At 46.0% G+C, this 26,858-nt stretch overlaps 1 protein-coding gene across 2 annotated transcripts in view; it reads right to left on the reverse strand.

Annotated features, from left to right (window-relative positions):
• Nucleotides 1–4,640: 4,640 nt before the first annotated feature.
• gpn1 (GPN-loop GTPase 1) overlaps nucleotides 4,641–26,858 on the reverse strand; it is a 51,233-nt gene continuing 29,015 nt past the window's right edge. Inside the window, exons 9-14 of one of the 2 annotated variants that reach the window (XM_072580167.1) lie at nucleotides 20,806–20,952; nucleotides 13,320–13,402; nucleotides 12,912–12,951; nucleotides 12,718–12,814; nucleotides 5,294–5,404; nucleotides 4,641–5,086 (exon numbers count right to left, since the gene is read on the reverse strand). In XM_072580167.1, coding sequence (XP_072436268.1) covers nucleotides 5,001–5,086; nucleotides 5,294–5,404; nucleotides 12,718–12,814; nucleotides 12,912–12,951; nucleotides 13,320–13,402; nucleotides 20,806–20,952 — 564 coding nt within the window. In that variant the 3' untranslated portion in view covers nucleotides 4,641–5,000. Of the gene's footprint in view, nucleotides 5,087–5,293; nucleotides 5,405–12,717; nucleotides 12,815–12,911; nucleotides 12,952–13,319; nucleotides 13,403–20,784; nucleotides 20,953–26,858 lie in introns of both variants that reach the window. The other variant, XM_072580166.1, reaches the window with a different exon arrangement.

The following is a 26,858-nucleotide window of genomic DNA, read 5'->3' on the forward strand; positions in this document are numbered from 1 at the left end:
AACTAAGGAGAGAATAGGGCCCCTCAAAGATCAGCAAGGCAGCCTTTGTGTGGAGCCGCAGAAAATGGTGGAGATACTAAATAAATATTTTGCATCAGTATTTACGGTGGAAAAGGATATGGAAGATATAGACTGTAGGGAAATAGATGGTGACATCTTGCAAAATGTCCAGATTACAGAGGAGGAAGTGCTGGATGTCTTGGAAAGGGTAAAGGTGGATAAATCCCCAGGACCTGATCAGGTGTACCCTAGAACTCTGTGGGAAGCTAGAGAAGTGATTGCTAGGCCTTTTGCTGAGATATTTGTATCATCGATAGTCACAGGTGAGGTGCCGGAAACTGGAGGTTGGCAAACGTGGTGCCACTGTTTAAGAAGTGTGGTAAGGACAAGCCAGGGAACTATAGACCGGTGAGCCTGACCTCAGTGGTGGGCAAGTTATTGGAGGGAATCCTGAGGGACAGGATGTACATGTATTTGGAAAGGCAAGGACTGATTCGGGATAGTCAACATGGCTTTGTGTGTGGGAAATCATGTCTCTCAAACTTGATTGAGTTCTTTGAAGAAGTAACAAAGAAGATTGATGAGGGCAGAGCAGTAGATGTGATCTATATGGATTTCAGTAAGGCGTTCAACAAAGTTCCCCATGGGAGACTGGTTGGCAAGGGTAGATCTCATGGAATACAGGGAGAACTAACCATTTGGATACAGAACTGGCTCAAAGGTAGAAGACAGAGGGTGGTTGTGGAGGGTTGTTTTTCAGACTGGAGGCCTGTGACCAATGGAGTGCCATAAGGATCGGTGCTGGGCCCTCTACTTTTTGTTATTTACATAAATTATTTGGATGTGAGTATAAGAGGTACAGTTAGTAAGTTAGCAGATGACACCAAAATTGGAGGGGTAGTGGACAGCGAAGAGGGTTACCTCAGATTACAACAGGATCTTGACCAGATGGGCCAATAGGCTGAGAAGTGCAGATGGAGATTAATTCAGATAAATGCAAGGTACTGCATTTTGGGAAAGCAAATCTTAGCAGGACTTATACACTTAATGTTAAGGTCCTAGGGAGTGTTGCTGAACAAAGAGACCTTGGAGTGCAGGTTCATAGCTCCTTGAAAGTGGAGTCGCAGGTAGATAGGATAGTGAAGGTGGTGTTTGGTCAGAGTATTGAGTACAGGAGTTGGGAAGTCATGTTGCGGCTGTACAGGACATTGGTTAGGCAACTATCGGAATACTGCGTGCGATTCTGGTCTCTTTCCTATCGGAAAGATGTTGTGAAACTTGAAAGAGTTCAGAAAAGATTTACAAGGATGTTGCCAGGGTTGGAGGATCTGAGCTACAGGGAGAGGCTGAACAGGCTGGGGCTGTTTTCCCTGGAGTGTCGGAGGCTGAGGGGTGACCTTATACAGGTTTACAAAATTATGAGGGGCATGGATAGGATAAATCGGCAAAGTCTTTTCCCTGGGGTTGGGGAGTCCAGAACTAGAGAGTATAGGTTTAGGGTGAGAGGGGAAAGATATAACTTTTTCATGCAGAGGGTGGTATGTGTATGGAATGAGCTGCCAGAGGATGTGGTGGAGTCTGGTACAATTGCAACATTTAGGAGGCATTTGGATGGGTATATGAATAGGAAGGGTTTGGAGGGATACGGGCCAGGTGCTGGCAGGTGGGATTAGATTGGGTTGAGATATCTGGTCAGCATGGACGGGTTGGACCGAAGGGTCTGTTTCCATGCTGTACATCTCTATGACTCTATGATGGGCTGGGCACATCAGCTGCATGATCAACATGAGAATTCCCGCGAAGGTTCTCTACTCCCAGCTCGGGAACAGCAGGCAAGCCCCAGCTGGCCAGAAGGAGCACTTCAGCGATACCCTCAAGCCTCACCGGCAGAGTACAGCATTCCCACAGATCCCTAGGGATCACTGGCCTGTGACTGTGTAAATGGAGTCGGAGCATGAGGGAAGGTGTGGAGTACCTTGAGACTTCCATCAGGGAGAACATGGAAAGCAGTGAAAAGGGGGCACTGCCCCACCAATGTCCCACCCACCCCTTTCCCTTGACTCACCACCTGCCCCAAGTGTAATCGAGCCTACGGAAGCCCCATCGCTCTGTACTGCCTCGTATAGACTCACCCTGAGAGTACAAAAAGGTCATCCTTGTCACTGAGGCAACATCGATGATGACGAATGCTAACTCTTTGGGACTTATGCAGTAGAACACCCAGATCCCTCTACAGATGCAGATTCTGTAGCTATTCTGTTTAAGTAATGCTTTTCTTTTTAAAAGTCTTTCTGCTAAAGTAAACAGTTCACATTTGCCCGACTTTGGTCTACTCACTCAATATACCTACATCCATTTTCAATGTCTATGTGCTCAACATACTTGCTTGCCTGTCTCTGGGCCAGCTCCAAATTTATCATTCCTTATCGAAGTCATTAAACTGAAAAAAGCTTCGGACCCACCCCAGGCCCACCTCATCAGGTACTTTGAAACGTTTACACACTTCGACAATGTGCAGTACTCTCATTCCATCCTTCTACACCTTCACTGCTCTCTAAGCCTAGTCCTTGCTCTTCACAATGTATTCAAATTTCTGCCAACTCAGAATATGTTAAAAACAAAGTCTTCAGCTTCATCCCCTGAACCCCCTCCAACCTTAAGGATGTAAACTTGGCACATTGCCTAACTCCTCCTCGCACCTTTGTGCACAGTTCACCCCCTTTGTCAAAAGGGCGCTTTCACCATCTCAATGTTTCCCTCTAGTCCCTCACTTCTGCCTGAACTTTCCATTAGGAATTCCAGCACGACAGTGACTGTCTCAATTTGCCCGCTTCCCTCTATCTGTCACCCTTAAATCTTGCTGCTTTCTGTTCTCTAAAGTCCAAATTTTCCATCATCTTTCTGGACATTACCAATGACCACAAACTGAACCAAATTGTCCATGTAGATGTTCACCAGTATTCTTCTGACAGCACTTTCAAAACCCTCGAGGAGGACAAGGACAGCAGATACATGGAGTTTGATTAGACCTCAGCAGGAGTACTGCATACAGTTTTGGTCTTTTTATTTCAGGAAAGATATTGCTGCCATCAAGGGAAAGCAGAGGTTCATCAGACCTGTTCCTGGGATGGACTGTCCTTTGAAGAGAGATGGGAACCTCCTGAGTTTTGAAGAATCAAAGGGGAGCTCATTGAAACCTACAAATTACTTAAAGGGACAGACAGGATTAATGCAGGTTGATGATTCCTCTGACTGGGGAGTCTCCAACCAGAGAGTACAAAAATGAAGATAATACTTGGGCTGCAATGAGAAGAAACTGTTTTTCAGATGGCAAACCTTTGGAATTCTCTGCCCCAGCTGTCAATGGACAGTCAGCTTTTGAGCATATCTAAAAGCAGAAATTGATAGATTTTTGAATCCCAGTGTCATACTGGGCTATAAGGATAGGATGGTTAAAAGGCAGTGTGTGTTCAATTAGGCATGGTGAGGAAGGCTCAGTGGGCTGAATAACCTACTCCGGTTCCTATGGAGACACAGACAGATAGGTGGTTGAGACATCAGGTGGGACACTTGTATTCAATGTTTGATTAATATAGGCAAGAGCAAGGAGGTCATGATGGAGCTGTATGTAATGTTAGTCCCCAGCTGGACTACTGTGTGCAGTTCTGGTTGCCATCCTGTAGGATTACACTGGAAGGGATGCTTTAGAGTTTCACCAAGATGTTACGTAGTCTTGAGCAATTCAGCTAATAAAGGGAGGCTAGAAAGGCTGGGGTTGTTTCCCTGAGAGCAGATAGGCCTGAGAGGAATTTGGCTGAGAAGTTTTGAGGGACATGGATAAGGTAGACAGTAACAGCCTGTCCCATTTGTAGAGGAATCAATAACTAGGGGTGCAGTTTTAAGGTAAGGGGCAGAAGACTTGAGAGAGGGCTTCAGAGGATTACACAGGAATACATGTAGGCCATTCAGCTCCTTCAGCCTGTTGCACCATTCAATGAGATCATCGCTGATCTGTGGCCTATCTCCATATACTTTCCTTTGGCCCATATCCCTTAATACCTTTGCTTAACAAAAATTTATTAAAATTTACGATTGTGGGTGTCTGGAAGCCACTGCCTGAAGGGTTGGTACAGCAGGAATTAAAAGGCATTTTTATATTAAGGCATTATTAAGGCATTTTAGTATTATGCAAATGAGCATTTGAAAGGCTGCAGCAATGGGACAAGTGCTAGAAAATGGGATGATAATACATGTTTAATGGCCAGCACACACACACAAAGGGCTGAAAGGCCTCTTTCTATGCTGCAAATATTCTGACACTATGACACCACAACCTGCACGTTCCCCTTGAAGCTGCACACATTCCTGACTTGGAATGTGTGCATATTGTTGCTCCTTCAGTGTTGCTGGATCAAAATCCTGAAATGTCCTCCCTAACAACATGATGAGTAGATCCACTCCCTCCCCCAGCGTTTAACACAGCGCAGCCTGAAAGTATCGAAATGAAGTGTCTCTCTCTTACCGTCCTTTCGATTCCTGCTGATTCCAGCAGTAACACACGACACTGCGCTAGCTATCTCACCACTGAGAAACAGGTCTCTGCTGACCCTCCAGCCATGGACAGAGAATGGAAATTCCTGTGTCATTACTGAAATAAAACTTTATTTATTAAATAAATATTCCAAAATCCATGATTTGACTTCTCTCTTGTCTAAGTTCACAAATGTCAGTGGAAGATGGTGATAGCACCCAGTTTGAGGGAGGGGGCAGGAAACAGATTGATTAAATCAATATCTGCACTGGGTCTAGAGACAGCTCGACATATACAGCTCAAGGAACAGAGTGCTGTTCAGAGTGAGCAGCTCCAACAGGCTTCAGAGCTAGAAAAAGCAGGACCCCACTGGTGAGCACAAGGGTAACATCAGAGGCACAGGTGGGTGGTCATATTCAGTCAGGGTGACTTCCTGGCCTGGCATCCTGTTCCAATCATTCGCCTCCTCTCATTTATTGGTGGTGGTGGAACTCTTGCGCTTTCTCTGCTCCAGGTATCTTTGGAAGGCAGGTTCTTCACTTTGTTCCTCTGCTTCTGTTAACCAAAAGAAGACAGTCACTGACCTCATAATGAACACAGGATGATACCTAGACAGGTTCTGAACCCAAATCAGACAACAACTCTCTGGTAATGCCTGTCCACCACAGACTGCCCAACAGCTCCCATCTTTCCCCCTTCCACCCCATCATGCCACCACATCAACCACATGTTTGATAACTCCTCTTGGATTTTGCATCTTACTTTGATGATCCAAGTCATCAGTGTCTGAATCCACTTCCTCGTCCTCCTCAAGGATGCCCCGGGTCAGGATGAGGGCTGACGGTCCTGCCTCCACATCATGCTGGTCATTCACTAGGAACAAAGGAATAAAGAGCACAATTCGTAATTGGTCCACACCTCAATCTTAGGTGCCCTCCCTGAAACTGCTGCCTGAACACCTCAGCATGATACTAATACCAACTCACACAGAAGAAACATTCAGAGACAAAGACAGCAGCTGAAAAAGCAACAGGTGGGGAGTGTGTGTGAAAGAGACACAGACAGAGAGATCCAGAGAGGGGGAATAGGGGCTAAAGAGAGAACATGAGCAAGAGGGTGAGTGGGTGGGGAGGGTTGAAATGGAACCAAAGTAACATGGCAAGAAGGGAGAATGAGTGGCAGAGAAAGGGTGAAAGATGTAAGGCTGACTGGAGAGAGACAGGGGCATAGCCAGCATTGACAGAGACAGATGCTGCTTTTCAACACCTCGTGCTTTTCTGGGAGTTCACTGCCCGCTCGGTGAGCTCCCCAATTTATACCCGGCCCATTACTTTGTCGTGGCACCTCATGGCCTTGCCCCTCCCCTTCACTGATGTGACCATGAGATCATTTCATTGTCTCATTTGCACTCCACACCATCCTCCTTCCAAATCTACTTTGTTCCTGTTTGACCCTGAAGGAAAATTAACTACCTTCTAATGTGTTAAGGGCTTTTCAGGCAGTGTTAGGGTCCCTACCTGTGAGGTAGAAGGTCAGGTTTCAAGTCCCACCTGCACGAGAGGTGCCACGTCTGAACAGGCTGATCAGAAAACATCTCCATTCTGCTCATAACTGCTGCTGTCTTTGCCTTAATCCCTTTGTTACTGCTCCTGACTTGCTAAACCATACTTTATTCTCCATTTTTAATGCCCTCAGTCTCAGCCAAAGCACAGTTCTGTTATCTAGTCCTTTTCAAATTCCAATCCGTTACATCAAAAGGATTCAGACTTGAATGTGCACAGGTTAAGGTTGCCATAGTCCCAGAAGACCCACAGGGCTGTTCTCTCATTAGGACAAGACAACAGAATCTGAGACTCTAATGTACATATGTGGCAGATAACCAGGTTAACAATTCATCAGAAGATCTGTCTGGATCATAAAACATATCTGGATTCTGATCTTTGCTGTTAAAACGGCTCACTATTCCAGAAAATGCCAGCTACCTTCCAATATAAGTCCACCTTTCCCAAAACTCCAATATTGATTGCCTCCAACCAGGATTACAACCAACTAGCACAGGAACAGGCCCCTCAGCCCACATGCCAGCACTGACACATTACACTGTTCTAAACAAATACTTTGGCCTCCACGCATTCTGTTTCCCTTTACCCCTATACACAGTCAGTACCCTTTACCTCTGCATGCAGTCTGCCTCCCTTTACCCCAGTACGGAGTCTGTCTCCCTTTATCCCTGTACGCAGTCTGCCTCCCTTTATTCCCTGCCTTTTCATGTATCCGTCAAAATGCCTCTTAAATGTAACGCTCTTACCTACTTCCACCACCTCCTCTGGCAGTGCATTCGAGGCAGTTATCACCTTCTGTGTAAAAATCTTACCTCTCACATCTCCGTTAAACCTACTCTCTCTTATCTAAACCTACATCCATTTGGAACTGTTATTTCTACCCTGGGGAATAAAACTCCCACTGTCCATTTTATCCCTGCTCTCATTATTTTGTTAACTTCTATCAGATCCCTCCTCAGTCTCTAATGTACACTTGAAAACAAACCAAGTTTGCCCAATCTCCCTTCATAGCTAATACCCACCAAACCAGGCAACATCCTGGCCATACAAGTAGCTAGGGTGGTAAAAAGGCATACTTGCCTTTATTGGTGGGGGATTGAGTACAAGAGTCACGACGTTGTGTCGTAGCTTTGTAAGACTGGTTAAGCCACACTAAGTATTACCAAAGGATTTAGCAGGAAACAGAGAGGCTGGAAACTTGGGCAGAGAAATGACAGATCAAATTTAATCTGGACAAATGTGAGGTGGTGTATTTTGGAAGATCTAACGCAGAGGGAAGTATACAGTAAATGGCTGTAATGCCCTTAAAGGCATTAATGTACAGAGGGACCTGGGTATAGGGATCCACAGTTCCCTGAAAGTGGCAGCACAAGTGGATATGGTGGTCAAGATAATGTATAGCCTTCAAGAAGAATGTGGAGGCTTTGGAGAGGATGCAGAAGGGAATGCTGTCTGGATTAGTGGGTTTCAGCTGTAAGGAGAGGATAGAAAAACTCAGGTTGTTTTTTCTGGAGCAGTGGAAACTGAAAGGAGATTGGATGGAAGTCTATAATATTATGAGACGCATAGATAGGGTTGCCGGTCAGAATCGTTCTCCTGGAGTTGAAATATCTAAACTAAGGGGCATGTATTTAAGGTGAGATGGGAAAATTGAAAGGAGCTGTGAGGGGCAAGTTTTTTTTTAAAATGCAGAGTGTGATACAGCCAGGGATGTTGGTGGAGGCAGAAACAACCGGGGCATTTATAAAACTTTTAGTTAAGTGGGTGAAATTGCAAGGCCTGGAGGGATATGCACCAAGGGCAGGCAGAAGGGATTTGTTTGGCACAACATTGTGGGCTGAGGGGCCCGTTCCTGCGCTGTATTTTTCTATGTTCTATGTTCTCAACCGTTTCTGTACCCTGAAGCCCCCACATCCTTCTTGAAGGCTATACATTATCTTGACCACCATATCCACTTGTGCTGCCACTTTCAGGGAACTGTGGATCCCTATACCCAGGTCCCTCTGTACATTAATGCCTTTAAGGGCATTACAGCCATTTACTGTATACTTCCCTCTGCATTAGATCTTCCAAAATACACCACCTCGCATTTGTCCAGATTAAATTTGATCTGTCATTTCTCTGCCCAAGTTTCCAGCCTCTGTTTCCTGTTAAATCCTTTGGCAATCCTCCTCACTACCTGCAGCTCCCTCAATCTTTGTGTTGTCTGCAAACTTACTAATCAGACCAACTAGATTCTCCTCCAAATCATTCATATATATCATAAACAACAGGGTTCCCAGCACTGACCCCTGCAGGGCACTACTGGTTATAGAGCTCCAGTCAGTAAAACTCTTCCAGCATTCCTCTTTATCTTCCATGGCCAAGGCAGTTCCGGAACCATCTTACCAGCTCACTGCTAACCCCACGTGACTTCCCCTTTTGTATTAGCCTGCCGTGAGGGATCTTGTCAAAGGCCTTGCTAAAGTCTATGTAGACAACATCCACCACCCTGCCCTCAATCATCTTTGTCACTTCCTCAAAAGACTCAAGTCAGGTTTGTGAGGCACAGCCTTCCCCACATAAAGCCATGCTGCCTATTGCTATTAAAGGTTTCCAAATGTGAGGAAATCCTATCCCTAAGAATCTTCTCCAATAATTTCCCTCTTCCTGACATAAGGCTCACAGGCCTGTAGTTTCCCTTAATCCAGCTTGCCAAGGATGTTTCGTGGCCCCCTTTAGCCTTCCTAGCAAGTTTCCAGCCCTCCTAACTTTTCTAATTTTTCTTTTAAGTCTTTCCTGCTTTCTTTGTATTCTTTGAGGGCTCTATCTTCAGTTTCCAAAAGCTTACAAATGCTTCCTTTTCCTTTTCGACTAAGCTGAGAATTGTCATCCAAGGTTCCTGAATCTGGCCATCCTTATCCTTCATCTTCACAGGAACATGCCGGTCCTGAACGCTAATCAACGAGCCTTTACAAACTTCCCACATACCAGAAGGGGATACACTCTCAAGCAGGTGCATTCCCCAGTTCCTGCCTGGCACAGTTAGCCTTCTCCCTGGTTTCGTATTTTTACCCGAGGGCTCCTCTTATCCTTCTCCATAAGTAATTTTAAACTGATGGAATCATGGTCATTGTTCCCAAAATGCTCCCCCACTACCACTTCAATCATGTGACCGGGCTCATTCCCCAATACCAGGCCTAGAATGGCCCCTTCCCTAATTGGACTATTTATGTATTGTTTCAAAACATCGTCCTGGAACAATTACAACCCCACCCAAGCCCCAAGCACTAAGCATGTTCAAAGTTTGAGAGAAGATTTGTAGTTCGGGTGCTCGTTGTTGTGGTTCTGTTCGCCGAGCTGGGAATTTGTGTTGCAGATGTTTCGTTCCCTGTCTAGGTGACATCCTCAGTGCTTGGGAGCCTCCTGCGAAGCGCTTCTGTGATCTTTCCTCTGGCATTTGTAGTGGTTTGTCTCTGCCACTTCCTGTTGTCAGTTCCAGCTGTCTGTTGCAGTGGCCGGTATATTGGGTCCAGGTTGATGTGCTTATTGATTGAATCTGTGGATGAGTGCCATGCTTCTAGGAATTCCCTGGCTGTTCTCTGTTTGGCTTGTCCTATAATAGTAGTGTTGTCCCAGTCGAATTCATGTTGCTTGTCATCTGTGTGTGTGGCTACTAAGGATGGCTGGTCGTGTCGTTTCGTGGCTAGTTGGTGTTCATGGATGCGGATTGTTAGCTGTCTTCCTGTTTGTCCTATGTAGTGTTTTGTGCATTCCTTGCATGGGATTTTGTACACTACGTTGGTTTTGCTCATGCTTGGTATCAGGTCCTTTGTCCTGGTGAGTTGTTGTCTGAGAGTGGCTGTTGGTTTGTGTGCTGTTATGAGTCCTAGTGCTCGCAGTAGTCTGGCTGTCAGTTCGGAAATGCTCTTGATGTATGGTAGTGTGGCTAGTCCTTTGGGTTGTGGCATGTCCTCATTCCATTGTCTTTCCCTTAGGCATCTGTTGATGAAATTGCGGGAGTATCCATTTTTGGCTAATACATTGTATAAGTGTTCTTCTTCCTCTTTTTGCAGTTCTGGTGTGCTGCAGTGTGTTGTGGCCCTTTTGAACAGTGTCTTGATGCAACTTCTTTTGTGTGTGTTGGGGTGGTTGCTTTCGTAGTTCAGGACTTGGTCTGTGTGTGTGTGGCTTTCCTGTAAACCTTTGTGGTGAATTCTCCGTTGGGTGTTCTCTGTACCATCACGTCTAGGAATGGGAGTTGGTTGTCCTTTTCTTCCTCTCTCGTGAATCGGATTCCTGTGAGTGTGGCGTTGATGATCTGGTGTGTGTTCTCTATTTCTGTGTTTTTAATTATTACAAAGGTGTCATCGACATATCTGACCCAGAGTTTGGGTTGAATTTGCGGTAAGACTGTTTGTTCTAATCTTTGCATTACCGCTTCTGCTATGAGTCCAGAGATGGGTGAGCCCATGCCGTTGATTTGTTCATATATTTGGTTGTTGAATGTGAAGTGTGTTGTGAGGCACAGTATGCCGTCTTTGTTGCTAGGTTACCCGTCTTGTCGTCTGTTCTGTATGTCCAGCAGGTTGGCTATTGTTTCTCTGGCTAGGGTTTTGTCGATAGAGGTGAACAGTGCCGTTACATCGAATGAGACCACAGTTCCTTCCTTGTCTATGTGTATATTTCTGGTGATGTCCGAGAATTCCTGTGTCGATTGTATAGATTGTCTGGATCCGCTGATCAGGTGTTTCAGTTTCTGCTGTAGTTCTTTGGCCAGTTTGTGTGATGGTGTCCCTGGTAGTGATACTATGGGTCTGAGTGGAATGTCTGGTTTGTGCACTTTGGGTAGTCCATAGAATGTGGGGATATTATTGCTTTCAGGTTTCATTCTTTGTACATCAAACCTGGTTATTTGTCTGTTTTTTTGTAGATTCCTCAGTGTGTTGTTTATCCTATTGGTGAGCTGTGGGGTGGGGTCAAACTCCCTCTTTTGGTAGGTGTTGGTATCTGCAAGTAGTTGTTGCGCTTTCTGGATGTACTCTGCTTTGTCCAGGATGACCGTCATTCTGCCTTTGTCTGCTGGTAGTATGATTATGTTCTTATCGTTTCTTAGTGATTTTAGTGCTTCCCTCTCCTTGGTGTTGAGGTTATGTGTTTGTCTTTTTTGTTATCAGCGGTACGATACTTTGTCTCACTGCTTGTTGTGTCTCTTCTGTCAGTCCATTGTTCCTGAGTGTGCATTCTAGTGCTGCTAGGAAGTCTGCTGTCTTGGCATCCCTGTGGTTGTAGTTGAGTCCCTTGGCCAGTATTGTTCTTTCCATGTCTGTGAGCTGTCTGTGGGAGAGGTTTTTAACCCAGGTGTGTGTTGTGGTGTCCTCTCTGTTGTGTGTTAGTTTGGCCATTTTTTTCTTTGAGTGCCGTTTTTTTTGCGGTGTGTGGTCCTGTTCTGCCCTATGGTGACGGCCTGTTCTATGGTCCGGGTCCATTCCTGATTGGTGGATCTGAAATTAACGATTTTTGGCGCGCAATTTCTTGTCTGTATTTGTGTAGTCTGTTGTGTGCGTCTGTAATCATTACCTGGATCATCCTGAATCCGTTCTGTCTGGCTGTGTCCCTGGCTTGTGGGTTGTTGACTGATGGTCTGTATCTGACACATGGTGGAAGGATTCGATTCTTTCGGCATTCATGCAGGAACCGGAGTTGTTCGTATGTGGCACTTAGGTGGTTGGCACAGGATTCCCATTTCCTGGCTTGTCTTAGCGTCTCTCGCCCGTAGGTGTTCAAAGTTTGTTAGAAGATTTGTAGCTTGGGTGTTCGTTGTTGTGGTTGTGTTCGCCGAGCTGGGAATTTATGTTGCAGACGTTTCATCCCCTGTCTAGGTGACATCCTCAGTGCTTGGGAGCCAGACTACTGCGACCACTAGGACTCATAACAGCACACAAACCAACAGCCACTCTCAGAAACAACTCACCAGGACGAAGGACCCGATACCCAGCATGAGCAAAACCAATGTAGTGTACAAAATCCCATGCAAGGACTGTCCAAAACACTACATAGGACAAACAGGAAGACAGCTAACGATCCGCATCCATGAACACCAACTAGCCACGAAACGACACGACCAGCTATCCTCAGTAGCCACACACACAGATGACAAGCAACATGAATTCGACTGGGACAACACTACTATTATAGGACAAGCCAAACAGAGAACAGCCAGGGAATTCCTAGAAGCATGGCACTCATCCACAGATTCAATCAATAAGCACATCGACCTGGACCCAATATACCGACCACTGCAGCGGACAGCTGGAACTGACAACCGGAAGCGGCAGATTCAAACCACTACAAATGCCAGAGGAAAGATCACAGAAGTGCTTCACAGGAGGCTCCCAAGCACTGAGGATGTCACCTAGACAGGGGACGAAACGTCTGCAACACAAATTCCCAGCTCAGCGAAAAGAACCACCACAACTGAGCATGTCCCAGTCAATATAGGGGAACCTGTTTTTATGTTCCTACTGTGCTATTAAATGACTCTTAAAATGACCAGTGTGTTTCCTTTGATGTACAATCCCTCCATGAGCATTCATATTATCATGACTGACCACAACATCCTCTTTCTTTCCTAGTCCCACCTACCATTAGCATGAACATGGCTGGAATCCACAGCAACATCCCCCATGTCCCTCCGTAACTGCTCCAGCTGCTCCTCTTTCTTCTTCACCTCTGCCTCAGCCTGGAACACAGCAGAACAACATGGATGAAGCAGACTGAGCAAGGGGGCCAGAGTGAAGGTACTGGGTCCTGTTCTCTCTGCCGAACAATGCACTCACCAGATCCTGCCGCAGTCTCTCATAATGTGGTCGATATTCACTGTGGGGAGATGAACAGAGTTTAAATAACTAGTATCACAATCTGTCACCTAACAGCATGAAACCAGAGTCTCCCCTCAGGGTGTACACACACAATCAACCCCCTGTACATCTCTCATGCACAGACACCCTCTTGATCCTAAGTCATAACATCATTTCCCCATTAACCATCACATAAAGACAGTCCTTGTAACCCAGGTCAGTGGCAGCTCCGGGGATACACTCTCAGCTGAAGGTATTTCAGGCTGAGACACCCAGATACCCAGGCCCAACTCTGCATCTGGGTTTAGGACCTCCATCCCTGTGAGTAAAGTTACTGTTTCTTCTCAATCTCATCAACACCCACCCAAATATCATCTCTGTGCTCACGTTTCATACTCAGCTGCAGCATCAGCGACCTGCTGGAGAAAGCCATCCATCCCAGTGCCATCCACTGCGGAAACGCCAACCACCTGACAGAAACAACAAGAGTTAGAGAACAGCCAAGAGGCCAAATGTCAGTCCACCCTTGTCTTCCTGTACCTCCACCGACACCCCACTTTCTGGTGTAACCACATACCAACACAATATTCAATAAAGAGGGAAGAGAGGGGTTTAATGCAGAGTCTGATCCCACCCCAATGAAATTGTCAGCAAAGCAGATTGGACAGCAGAGAATTGTATCATGTCTCCTCTCTTTACTTCAGTACTGCTCATTATCAATAGAATGTAACAGACTTCATGGTGGCCATTTGGCCCACCATGACTATTCCAGCTCCTTGAGTGGGCTTTGCAATTAGTGCAACTCTCAAGTACATGACAGGTGGGTAGAGTAGGCTATACACAGCCTGACAAGCCTAACCTGCCATTCACCATAATCACGACTGACCTCGGGCTTCAACTCCACATTACTGCCCACTCCCTAAGTCATCTCATTTCCAAGACCCAACAATCTGCCTAAAACCCTACCAAGGAACATAATCAATTATACAGCATCCACTGCGATCCCTATACCTCACCTCACGGGGTGCAGCCACAAAATCTGCTTCAGCTGGAACATTCCCAATTGTAACTAACCTAGTTTCTTGCTCCAGTAATTAACCGAAGATTGGAAAACTGCTAATGTAATATCTTTATTTAAAAAGAGACAAAAAAAAGGTAATTATAGGCTAGTTAGTTTAGCACAAAGAACAGTACAGCATAGACCAGGCCCTTGGGCCCACCAAAACTGCAGAGAGATATGATGCTTTTCTCAACTAAGAAACATTTTCCCTCTCCACACTCCATTTTCCCTGTCGACTCATGTATCTGTCAAGATGCCTTAGATGTTATTCCTGGATCTGCTTCCATCTCTCCTATCAGCACATTCCAGGCACTGAACACCCTCTGTGTAAAACCTATTCCCTTTTACCCCAAACCGATGTCTTCTGTGTTGATATTTCTAACCTGGAGAAAAGACTTTGACTATCCACTCTATCCATGCTTCTCTCAGTATTGTAAGCTTTTATCAGATTGTTTCTCATCCTTCAACGTTCAAGTGAAAACAAACCAAGTTTGTCCAATCTCTCCTTACGGTTAATACCCTTCAAACCTGGCAACATCCTGGTAAACTGTTCCTGTATTCTCTACAAAACCTCCACATCTGTTGCGGGGAAACGTAAATGTTAATTGCAAAGGAAGCAAAAGCACAACATTTGGAAACCCATAATAAATTCAAGCAGCGTCGGCAAAGGTTAAAGAAAGGCAATAGTGCCTGATGAATGTATTACAGATTTCTGAGGTATCAAGGAGAGATAAAAGGGTTTCAGTCAATGTAATATATTTAGTTTTCCAAAGACGTTTGATAAGATACTGCAAATAAGGTGATTTAATGAGATAAGAACCCATGGTTTTGGCATAGTGCATTAGAATAGATTGAGGAACAAAAACAAAAATTGCTGGAAAAGCTCAGCAGGTCAGGAGAGAAATCAGAGTTAACCTTTCAGGTTGAACACAACACAATAGATTACATCAAAAAGGTGCAATGCTGGAAAAGCCCATCCAGTCAGGCAGCATCCGAGGAGCAGGAGAGTCAACACTTCAAGCATAAGCTCTTCATCAGGAATGTGAAGACTCTCCTGCTCCTCAGATGCTGCCTGACCAGTTGTGCTTTTCCAGCGCCACACTTTTTGACTCTGATCTCCAGCATCTGCAGTCCTCACTTTCTCCTATACAACAGATTGAGGATTGGTTAACTAATAGAAGTCAAAGAACTGGAAATGGGGTGGGGGGGGGCATTTTCAAAAGGCAGCCTGTAACTATTAGTCATGAAAGGACACTTTGCTTGGAGCAGCAGTGGGACCTGGGCAGCAGCACTATAATCTGTACATATTCCTCACATTACCATGATCAAGGGAACCTGGACTGTAGCTTTAGGGTACAGGACCTTGAGTGTAGGGAGGATTCCTCCCAGATGCAAGGGTACGTGATGTCTCTGATCGTGTTTTCCGGGTCCTTAAGGGGGAGGGGGAGCAGCCCCAGATCGTGGTCCACGTTGGCACCAATGACATGGGTAGGAAGAGGGGTGAGGATGTTAGGCAGGCTTTCAGGGAGCTAGGTTGGAAGCTCAGAGTTAGAACAAACAGAGTTATTGTCTCTGGTTTGTTACCCGTGCCATGTGATAGAGAGTCGAGGAATAGGGAGAGAGAAGAGTTAAATGCGTGGCTACAGGGATGGTGCAGGAGGGAGGGATTCCGGTTTCTGGATAACTGGGGTTCTTTCTGGGGAAGGTGGGACCTCTATAAACAGGATGGTCTCCACCTGAACCTGAGGGGCATCAGTATCCTTGGGGGGAGGTTTGTTAGTGCTCTTTGGGAGGGTTTAAACTAACTCTGCAGGGGCATGGGAACCTGGACTGTAGCTTTAGGGTACAGGACCTTGAGTGTAGGGAGGTTAGGAACATGGCATCGATCTCGAAGGAGAGTGCCGGTAAACAGGAAGGTGGCTTGAAGTGTGTATACTTCAATGCCAGAAGTATAAGAAATAAGGTAGGTGAACTTGCAGCGTGGGTTGGTACCTGGGACTTCGATGTTGTGGCTATTACAGAGACGTGGGTAGAACAGGGACAGGAATGGCTATTGCAGGTTCCAGGGTTTAAATGTTTTAGTAGGGTCAGAGGTGGGGGTAAAAGAGGGGGAGATGTGGCATTGCTTGTCAAGGATAGTATTACAGCGGTGGAAAGGACAATGGATGAAGACTCGCCATCTGACGTAGTTTGGGCTGAGGTTAGAATTAGGAAAGGTGAGGTCACCCTGTTAGGAGTTTTCTACAGGCCTCCTAATAGTCCGAGAGACGTAGAGGAAAGGATTGCGAGGATGATTCAGGAGAAGAGTGAAAGTAATAAGGTGGATGTTATGGGGGACTTAAACTTCCCAGATATTGACTGGGAAAGCTATAGTTCGAGTTTGTTAGATGGGTCGGTGTTTGTCCAATGTGTGCAGGAGGGTTTCCTGACACAATATGTAGACAGGCCAACAAGAGGTGAAGCCATACTGGATTTGGTTCTAGGTAACGAACCAGGCCAGGTGTTAGACTTGGAGGTAGGTGAGCACTTCGGGGACAGTGACCACAACTCGGTGACTTTTACTCTAGTGATGGAGAGGGATAAGTGTGCACTGCAGGGCAACAGTTATAGCTGGGGGCAGGGAAATTATGATGCGGTGAGGCATGACTTAGGATGTGTGGATTGGAAAAATAGGCTTCAAGGGATGAACACAAATGATATGTGGAGCTTGTTCAAGGAGCAGCTATTGGGTGTCCTTGATAAGTATGTACCAGTCAGGCAGGGAGGAAAAGGTCTTGTGAGGGAGCCGTGGTTTAATAAGGAATTGGAATCCCTTGTAAAAGGGAAGAGGGTGGCCTATGTAAAGATGAGGCGTGAAGGTTCAGTTGGGGCGATTGAGAGTTATAAGGTAGCCAGGAAGGATCTAAAGAGAGAGCTAAGAGCAGCGAGAAGGGGATATGAAAAGTCCTTGGTTGGTAGGATTAGGGAAAACCCTAAGGCTTTCTATAGGTATGTCAGGAATAAAAGGATGACTAGGGTGGGTATCGGTCCAGTCAAGGATAGTAGTGGGAAGTTGTGCGTGGAGGCAGAGGAGATTGGAGAGATACTAAATCAATACTTTTCGTCAGTATTCACTCAGGAACAGGACATTGTTGCTGATGTGAATATTGAGTCACAATTAATTAGAATGGATGGCTTTGAGGTATGTAGGGAAGAGATGTTGGAAATTCTGGAAAGAGTGAAAATAGATAAGTCCCCTGGGCCTGATGGCATCTATCCTAGGATTCTCTGGGAAGCTAGGGAGGAGATTGCAGAGGCATTGGCCTTGATTTTTATGTCATCGTTGTCTACAGGAATAGTGCCAGATGACTGGAGGATAGCAAATGTGGTCCCCTTGTTCAAGAAGGGGAGTAGGGACAGCCCTAGTAACTATGGGCCAGTGAGTCTCACTTCTGTTGTGGGCAAAGTCTTAGAGAGAATTGTAAGGGATAGGATTTATGAACATCTGGATAGGAATAATGTGATCAAGGATAGTCAGCATGGTTTTGTGAAGGGCAGGTCGTGCCTCACAAACCTTATTGAATTCTTCGAGAAGGTGACCAAGGAAGTGGACGAGGGTAAAGCAATAGATGTGGTGTATATGGATTTTAGCAAGGCGTTCGATAAGGTACCCCATGGTAGGCTAATGCAAACATTACAGAGGTATGGCATTGACGGTGCATTAGAGGTTTGGATTAGGAATTGGCTGGCTGGAAGGAGTAGAGGGTAGTAGTTGATGGTAAAGGTTCATCTTGGAGTGCAGTTACTAGCGGTGTTCCACAAAGATCTGTTTTGGGACCATTGCTGTTTGTCATTTTTATAAATGACCTGGAGGAGGGGCTTGAAGGCTGGGTGAGCAAGTTTGTGGATGATACGAAAGTCGGGGGAGTTGTGGACAGCGAAGAAGGATGTGGCAGGTTACAGCGGGATATAGATAAGCTGCAGAGCTGGGCAGAAAGGTGGCAAATGGAGTTCAATGTCGCTAAGTGTGAGGTGATTCACTTTGGTAGGAATAACAAGAAGATGGATGACTGGGCTAATGGTAGACTACTTGGTCGTGTGGATGAGCAGAGGGATCTTGGTGTCCATGTACACAGATCTCTGAAAGTTGCCACCCAGGTAAATAGTGCGGGGAAAAAGGCATATGGCGTACTGGGCTTTATTGGTAGAGGAATTGAGTTCCGGAGTCCTGAGGTCATGTTGCAGTTGTATAAGACTCTGGTGCGGCCTTATCTGGAGTATTGTGTACAGTTCTGGTCGCCATACTATAGGAAGGATGTGGAGGCATTGGAACGAGTGCAGAGGAGGTTTACCAGGATGTTGCCTGGCATGGTAGGAAGATCGTATGAGGAAAGGCTGAGGCACTTGGGGCTGTTCTCATTGGAGAAAAGAAGGTTTAGGGGTGACTTGATAGAGGTGTACAAGATGATTAGGGGTTTAGATAGGGTTGACAGAGAGAACCTTTTTCCGCGTATGGAGTCAGCTGTTACTAGGGGACACAGCTTTAAATTAAGGGGAGGTTGGTATAGGACAGATGTTAGGGGTAGATTCTTTACTCAGCGGGTTGTGAGTTCATGGAATGCCCTGCCAGTATCAGTGGTGTACTCTCCCTCTTTATGGTCATTTAAACGGGCATTGGATAAGCATATGGAGGTTATTGGGCTAGTGTAGGTTAGGTAGGCTTCGGTCGGCGCAACATCGAGGGCCGAAGGGCCTGTACTGCGCTGTATTTTTCTATGTTCTAAGTCAGGGTCAGTCCTTTTCTTCAACAAGTGCAGAAGGTGGGGCATAGACACTAACCATGCAAGGCTGACATAGTGAAGCTACAAAACAAACCACTACACAGACGAAACAGCAAAGGCAGGAACTTACAGAAATAGATCCGATCAAAGACCTGTCACATCTCGTTATGACGGTTGCATTTCATGGAGGAGCATGCTCAAGGTGTTGAACTGCCTTTTCCTGCTCCTAGTCCTTACCTACCTACCTTACCCTGATTGATGGTAAATAATTCAGTGACCTACTAGGAGAGTAAACTCCATGATCATCCCATCCTTAATAATGGTGTAGCCCTGCACAATACAAAAGGCAAAACTAAAGCATTTCCATCCAGCTTTAACCAGAAGTACAAACTGAGTGACCTATTTTGGCTTCTTAGTTTCCAGCCAATGTGATACACACTGCATGATATCAAAAAAAAAAACAGCTGAAGGCACTGGGTACTGAAAAGCCTGCGGATCCCAAATATTCAGGTAATAATACAAACAATTTGTGCTTCAGAACTAGCCACATCCCTAGAAAAGCTGCTTCACTGTATCTTTAGGAATGGCATTTACCTGGCAATATGAAAAACTGCCCATTTATGTTCTGTACAAAAAGCTGAACAAATTCAATCGATCTAATTCGCATCCTATTCGTCAAAGTTTGAACATCAGTAAGTGATGGACGGTGTGGATGGTGGGCATTGCTGGCTGGCCAGCATTTATTACCCCTCTCTAGTTGTCCTTGAGAATTTGGGGGTGAGCTGCCTTCTTGAACCACTGCAGTCCACCCACTGTGGGGTTGACCCACAATGCAATTAGGGAGGGAACTCCAAGAGTTTGGCCCAGAGACAGTAAAGGCAAATTATTTCCAAGTCAGGATGGTGAGTGGCTTGAAGGGGAGCTTGCATGTGGCGGTGTCCCCATGTATGTGCTATCCTGTCCTTCCAGATCGAAGCAGTTGCGGGTTTGGAAGGTGCTAAAGATGTTTGGTGAGTTTCTGCAGTGCATCTTGTCGACAGTACACACTGTTGCCATTACTGTGCATCAGTGAGGGAGAGAGTGGGGGTGTGTGGATTTGGTGCAGGCTGCTTCATCCTGGACGGTGCCAAGCTTCTTGAGTATTGTTGGAGCTGCCCCCATTCAGGCAAATTGGGAGTATCCCACACAGTCCTGACTTGCGCCTTGTAGCTGGTGGTCAGGCTTCGGCGAGTCAGGAGGTGAGTTCCTCCCTGCAGTATCCCTAGTGTCTGACCTGTTCTTGGAGCCACTGTGTTTATGTGGTGAGTCCAGTTGAGTTTCTGACCAAGGAGTTACCATTGTTTTGGATTCTCTTGGCTCTATCACTTGCTTCTTATGCTGTTTAGCACAGACAGTCCTGTTTGGTGGCTTCACCATGTTGACACCTTATCTTCAGGTACACCTGGTGTTGCTCCTCCTGCACCCTCCATTGCACCAGGGTCAATCTCCTGGCCTGATAGTAATGGTTGACTAGGGGATATTCTGAGTTATAAGGTTATAGATTAACTAGTGTACAATTCTGCTGCTTTTGATGGCCCATAGCGCAAATGGATGCCCAGATTTGAGTTGCTAGATCTGTTTGTAACCTGTCCCATTTAGCACAGTGACAGTGCCACATAATACAACAGATGGTATCCTCAATGTGAACAGAGGAGTGATATTGTGGAGGCCTGAACTCACGGGGAAACTTTGTGAAACTCTCCACTGGATGGAATGATGCCAAGCACCCTCTTATACCAATTTATATTTAGGGACATAGACTTTGGGTTTCCTTTTGTTGGCTGATGTTCTCATATTCTCTCTGCCCTTCAGCTCTCTGTTCGTTTCTGTATGCATCACGGCTCAGGACTATCATGAACCCAACAGTTAGGATAAGTTAGTTCTAGAGAATGACGAGAAAACAGAGTCTGAACATAACTTCCAATTAACATGACGTGAGACAGAATAAAATTGGAGACGAGGAGGGTATAACGGAGAAGGATTCAGGATGTACTTGAATTTGCAGGCAGTTTACCCGGAGCTGACTGTAGAACTCATCCAGGACAAGACTCATGGAACGGGTCAGATTACTGGCAAAAGTCGTCTCCTGGTTCAGTGCATCCTGAAAAGTTTCAAAATCTTTCATCCACTCCACGGCAAAGGAATGATCAACAATATCAATCTAAAGTCACAGGAACAAGGTAATGATCAGTGTACAGTCAAAGCAACTGGGTAATGGTCAGTGTAAAATCATAGCAACAAGGTAACGATCAGAGTATAGAAACAAGGTAATGATCAGCGTCCAGTCACAGGAACAGGATAATGATCACAGGACAGTCACAGGAACAGGGTAATGATCAGGGTCCAGTCACAGGAACAGGGTAATGATCAGGGTCCAGTCACAGGAACAGGATAATGATCAGGGTCCAGTCACAGGAACAGGATAATGATCAGGGTCCAGTTACAGGAACAGGATAATGATCACAGGACAGTTACAGGAACAGGGTAATGATCACAGGACAGTTACAGGAACAGGATAATGATCACAGGACAGTTACAGGAACAGGGTAATGATCAGCGTCCAGTTACAGGAACAGGGTAATGATCAGCGTCCAGTTACAGGAACAGGATAATGATCAGCGTCCAGTCATAGGAACAGGGTAATGATCAGCGTCCAGTTACAGGAACAGGATAATGATCACAGGACAGTTACAGGAACAGGGTAATGATCAGCGTCCAGTTACAGGAACAGGATAATGATCACAGGACAGTTACAGGAACAGGGTAATGATCACAGGACAGTTACAGGAACAGGGTAATGATCAGCGTCCAGTTACAGGAACAGGGTAATGATCAGCGTCCAGTTACAGGAACAGGATAATGATCACAGGACAGTTACAGGAACAGGGTAATGATCACAGGACAGTTACAGGAACAGGATAATGATCACAGGACAGGCACAGGAACAGGGTAATGATCAGCGTCCAGTTACAGGAACAGGATAATGATCACAGGACAGTTACAGGAACAGGATAATGATCACAGGACAGTTACAGGAACAGGGTAATGATCAGCGTCCAGTTACAGGAACAGGGTAATGATCACAGGACAGTTACAGGAACAGGGTAATGATCAGCGTCCAGTTACAGGAACAGGGTAATGATCACAGGACAGTTACAGGAACAGGGTAATGATCACAGGACAGTTACAGGAACAGAGTAATGATCACAGGACAGGCACAGGAACAGGGTAATGATCACAGGACAGTTACAGGAACAGGGTAATGATCACAGGACAGTTACAGGAACAGGGTAATGATCACAGGACAGGCACAGGAACAGGGTAATGATCAGCGTCCAGTTACAGGAACAGGGTAATGATCACAGGACAGTCACAGGAACAGGGTAATGATCAGCGTCCAGTTACAGGAACAGGATAATGATCACAGGACAGTTACAGGAACAGGGTAATGATCAGGGTCCAGTTACAGGAACAGGGTAATGATCACAGGACAGTTACAGGAACAGGGTAATGATCACAGGACAGTTACAGGAACAGGGTAATGATCAGCGTCCAGTTACAGGAACAGGATAATGATCAGCGTCCAGTTACAGGAACAGGGTAATGATCACAGGACAGTTACAGGAACAGGGTAATGATCACAGGACAGTTACAGGAACAGGGTAATGATCACAGGACAGTTACAGGAACAGGGTAATGATCACAGGACAGTTACAGGAACAGGGTAATGATCACAGGACAGTTACAGGAACAGGGTAATGATCAGCGTCCAGTTACAGGAACAGGATAATGATCACAGGACAGTTACAGGAACAGGGTAATGATCACAGGACAGGCACAGGAACAGGGTAATGATCAGGGTCCAGTCACAGGAACAGGGTAATGATCACAGGACAGTTACAGGAACAGGGTAATGATCAGCGTCCAGTTACAGGAACAGGGTAATGATCAGCGTCCAGTTACAGGAACAGGATAATGATCACAGGACAGTTACAGGAACAGGATAATGATCACAGGACAGTTACAGGAACAGGGTAATGATCAGCGTCCAGTTACAGGAACAGGGTAATGATCACAGGACAGTTACAGGAACAGGGTAATGATCAGCGTCCAGTTACAGGAACAGGGTAATGATCACAGGACAGTTACAGGAACAGGGTAATGATCACAGGACAGTTACAGGAACAGAGTAATGATCACAGGACAGGCACAGGAACAGGGTAATGATCACAGGACAGTTACAGGAACAGGGTAATGATCACAGGACAGGTACAGGAACAGGGCAATGATCACAGGACCGGCACAGGAACAGGGTAATGATCAGCGTCCAGTTACAGGAACAGGGTAATGATCACAGGACAGTCACAGGAACAGGGTAATGATCAGCGTCCAGTTACAGGAACAGGATAATGATCACAGGACAGTTACAGGAACAGGGTAATGATCAGGGTCCAGTTACAGGAACAGGGTAATGATCACAGGACAGTTACAGGAACAGGGTAATGATCAGCGTCCAGTTACAGGAACAGGATAATGATCAGCGTCCAGTTACAGGAACAGGATAATGATCACAGGACAGTTACAGGAACAGGGTAATGATCACAGGACAGTTACAGGAACAGGGTAATGATCACAGGACAGTTACAGGAACAGGGTAATGATCACAGGACAGTTACAGGAACAGGGTAATGGTCACAGGACAGTTACAGGAACAGGGTAATGATCAGCGTCCAGTTACAGGAACAGGATAATGATCACAGGACAGTTACAGGAACAGGGTAATGATCACAGGACAGGCACAGGAACAGGGTAATGATCAGGGTCCAGTCACAGGAACAGGGTAATGATCACAGGACAGTTACAGGAACAGGGTAATGATCACAGGACAGTTACAGGAACAGGGTAATGATCACAGGACAGTTACAGGAACAGGGTAATGATCAGCGTCCAGTTACAGGAACAGGGTAATGATCACAGGACAGGCACAGGAACAGGGTAATGATCACAGGACAGGCACAGGAACAGGGTAATGATCACAGGACAGTTACAGGAACAGGGTAATGATCAGCGTCCAGTTACAGGAACAGGGTAATGATCACAGGACAGTTACAGGAACAGGGTAATGATCACAGGACAGGCACAGGAACAGGGTAATGATCACAGGACAGTTACAGGAACAGGGTAATGATCAGCGTCCAGTTACAGGAACAGGGTAATGATCACAGGACAGTTACAGGAACAGGGTAATGATCACAGGACAGGCACAGGAACAGGGTAATGATCACAGGAGAGTTACAGGAACAGGGTAATGATCAGCGTCCAGTTACAGGAACAGGGTAATGATCACAGGACAGTTACAGGAACAGGGTAATGATCACAGGACAGTCACAGGAACAGGGTAATGATCACAGGACAGTTACAGGAACAGGGTAATGATCACAGGACAGTTACAGGAACAGGGTAATGATCACAGGACAGTTACAGGAACAGGGTAATGATCACAGGACAGGCACAGGAACAGGGTAATGATCAGGGTCCAGTCACAGGAACAGGGTAATGATCACAGGACAGTTACAGGAACAGGGTAATGATCACAGGACAGGCACAGGAACAGGGTAATGATCACAGGACAGGCACAGGAACAGGGTAATGATCACAGGACAGTTACAGGAACAGGGTAATGATCACAGGACAGTTACAGGAACAGGGTAATGATCAGCGTCCAGTTACAGGAACAGGATAATGATCACAGGACAGTTACAGGAACAGGGTAATGATCACAGGACAGTTACAGGAACAGGATAATGATCACAGGACAGTTACAGGAACAGGGTAATGATCACAGGACAGGCACAGGAACAGGGTAATGATCACAGGACAGTTACAGGAACAGGGTAATGATCACAGGACAGTCACAGGAACAGGGTAATGATCACAGGACAGTCACAGGAACAGGGTAATGATCACAGGACAGGCACAGGAACAGGGTAATGATCACAGGACAGGCACAGGAACAGGGTAATGATCACAGGACAGTTACAGGAACAGGGTAATGATCACAGGACAGTTACAGGAACAGGGTAATGATCACAGGACAGGCACAGGAACAGGGTAATGATCACAGGACAGGCACAGGAACAGGGTAATGATCACAGGACAGTTACAGGAACAGGGTAATGATCAGGGTCCAGTCACAGGAACAGGGTAATGATCACAGGACAGTTACAGGAACAGGGTAATGATCACAGGACAGGCACAGGAACAGGGTAATGATCATAGGACAGTTACAGGAACAGGATAATGATCAGGGTCCAGTCACAGGAACAGGGTAATGATCACAGGACAGTTACAGGAACAGGGTAATGATCACAGGACAGTTACAGGAACAGGGTAATGATCACAGGACAGTTACAGGAACAGGGTAATGATCACAGGACAGGCACAGGAACAGGGTAATGATCACAGGACAGGCACAGGAACAGGGTAATGATCACAGGACAGTTACAGGAACAGGGTAATGATCAGGGTCCAGTCACAGGAACAGGGTAATGATCACAGGACAGTTACAGGAACAGGGTAATGATCACAGGACAGTTACAGGAACAGGGTAATGATCAGCGTCCAGTTACAGGAACAGGGTAATGATCACAGGACAGTTACAGGAACAGGGTAATGATCACAGGACAGGCACAGGAACTGGGTAATGATCACAGGACAGTTACAGGAACAGGGTAATGATCACAGGACAGGCACAGGAACAGGGTAATGATCACAGGACAGTTACAGGAACAGGGTAATGATCAGCGTCCAGTTACAGGAACAGGGTAATGATCACAGGACAGGCACAGGAACAGGGTAATGATCACAGGACAGTTACAGGAACAGGGTAATGATCAGCGTCCAGTTACAGGAACAGGGTAATGATCACAGGACAGGCACAGGAACAGGGTAATGATCACAGGACAGTTACAGGAACAGGGTAATGATCACAGGACAGTTACAGGAACAGGGTAATGATCAGCGTCCAGTTACAGGAACAGGATAATGATCACAGGACAGTTACAGGAACAGGGTAATGATCACAGGACAGGCACAGGAACAGGATAATGATCAGCATCCAGTTACAGGAACAGGATGACAAACAGCTTCCAGTCACAAGAACAGGATAATGATCAGCGTCCAGTTACAGGAACAGGATAATGATCACAGGACAGTTACAGGAACAGGATAATGATCACAGGAACAGGGTAATGAGCACGTCCAATCACAGGAACACGGTAATGATCACAGGACAGTCACAGGAACACGGTAATGATCGGGTCCAGTCACAGCAACAGGGTCATGATCAGGAACAGGGTAACGATCAGCGTCCAGTCACAGGAACAGGGTAATGATCAGTGTATAGTCACAGGAACAGGGTAATGAGCAGTGCACAGTCACAGGAACAGGGTAACGATCAGCGTCCAGTCACAGGAACAGGGTAACGATCAGCGTCCAGTCACAGGAACAGGGTAATGATCAGTGTATAGTCACAGGAACAGGGTAATGATCAGTGTATAGTCACAGGAACAGGGTAATGATCAGTGTATAGTCACAGGAACAGGGTAATGAGCAGTGCACAGTCACAGGAACAGGGTAACGATCAGCGTCCAGTCACAGGAACAGGGTAATGATCAATGTATAGTCACAGGAACAGGGTAATGATCAGCGTCCAGTCACAGGAACAGGGTAATGATCACAGGACAGTCACAGGAACACGGTAATGATCACAGGACAGTCACAGGAACACGGTAATGATCGGGTCCAGTCACAGGAACAGGGTCATGATCAGGAACAGGGTAACGATCAGCGTCCAGTCACAGGAACAGGGTAATGATCAGTGTATAGTCACAGGAACAGGGTAATGATCAGTGTATAGTCACAGGAACAGGGTAATGATCAATGTATAGTCACAGGAACAGGGTAATGATCAGTGCACAGTCACAGGAACAGGGTAACGATCAGCGTCCAGTCACAGGAACAGGGTAATGATCAGTGTATAGTCACAGGAACAGGGTAATGAGCAGT

This window comes from Chiloscyllium punctatum, chromosome 11 (assembly GCF_047496795.1).
Source record: "Chiloscyllium punctatum isolate Juve2018m chromosome 11, sChiPun1.3, whole genome shotgun sequence".
Lineage (NCBI taxonomy): Eukaryota > Metazoa > Chordata > Chondrichthyes > Orectolobiformes > Hemiscylliidae > Chiloscyllium > Chiloscyllium punctatum.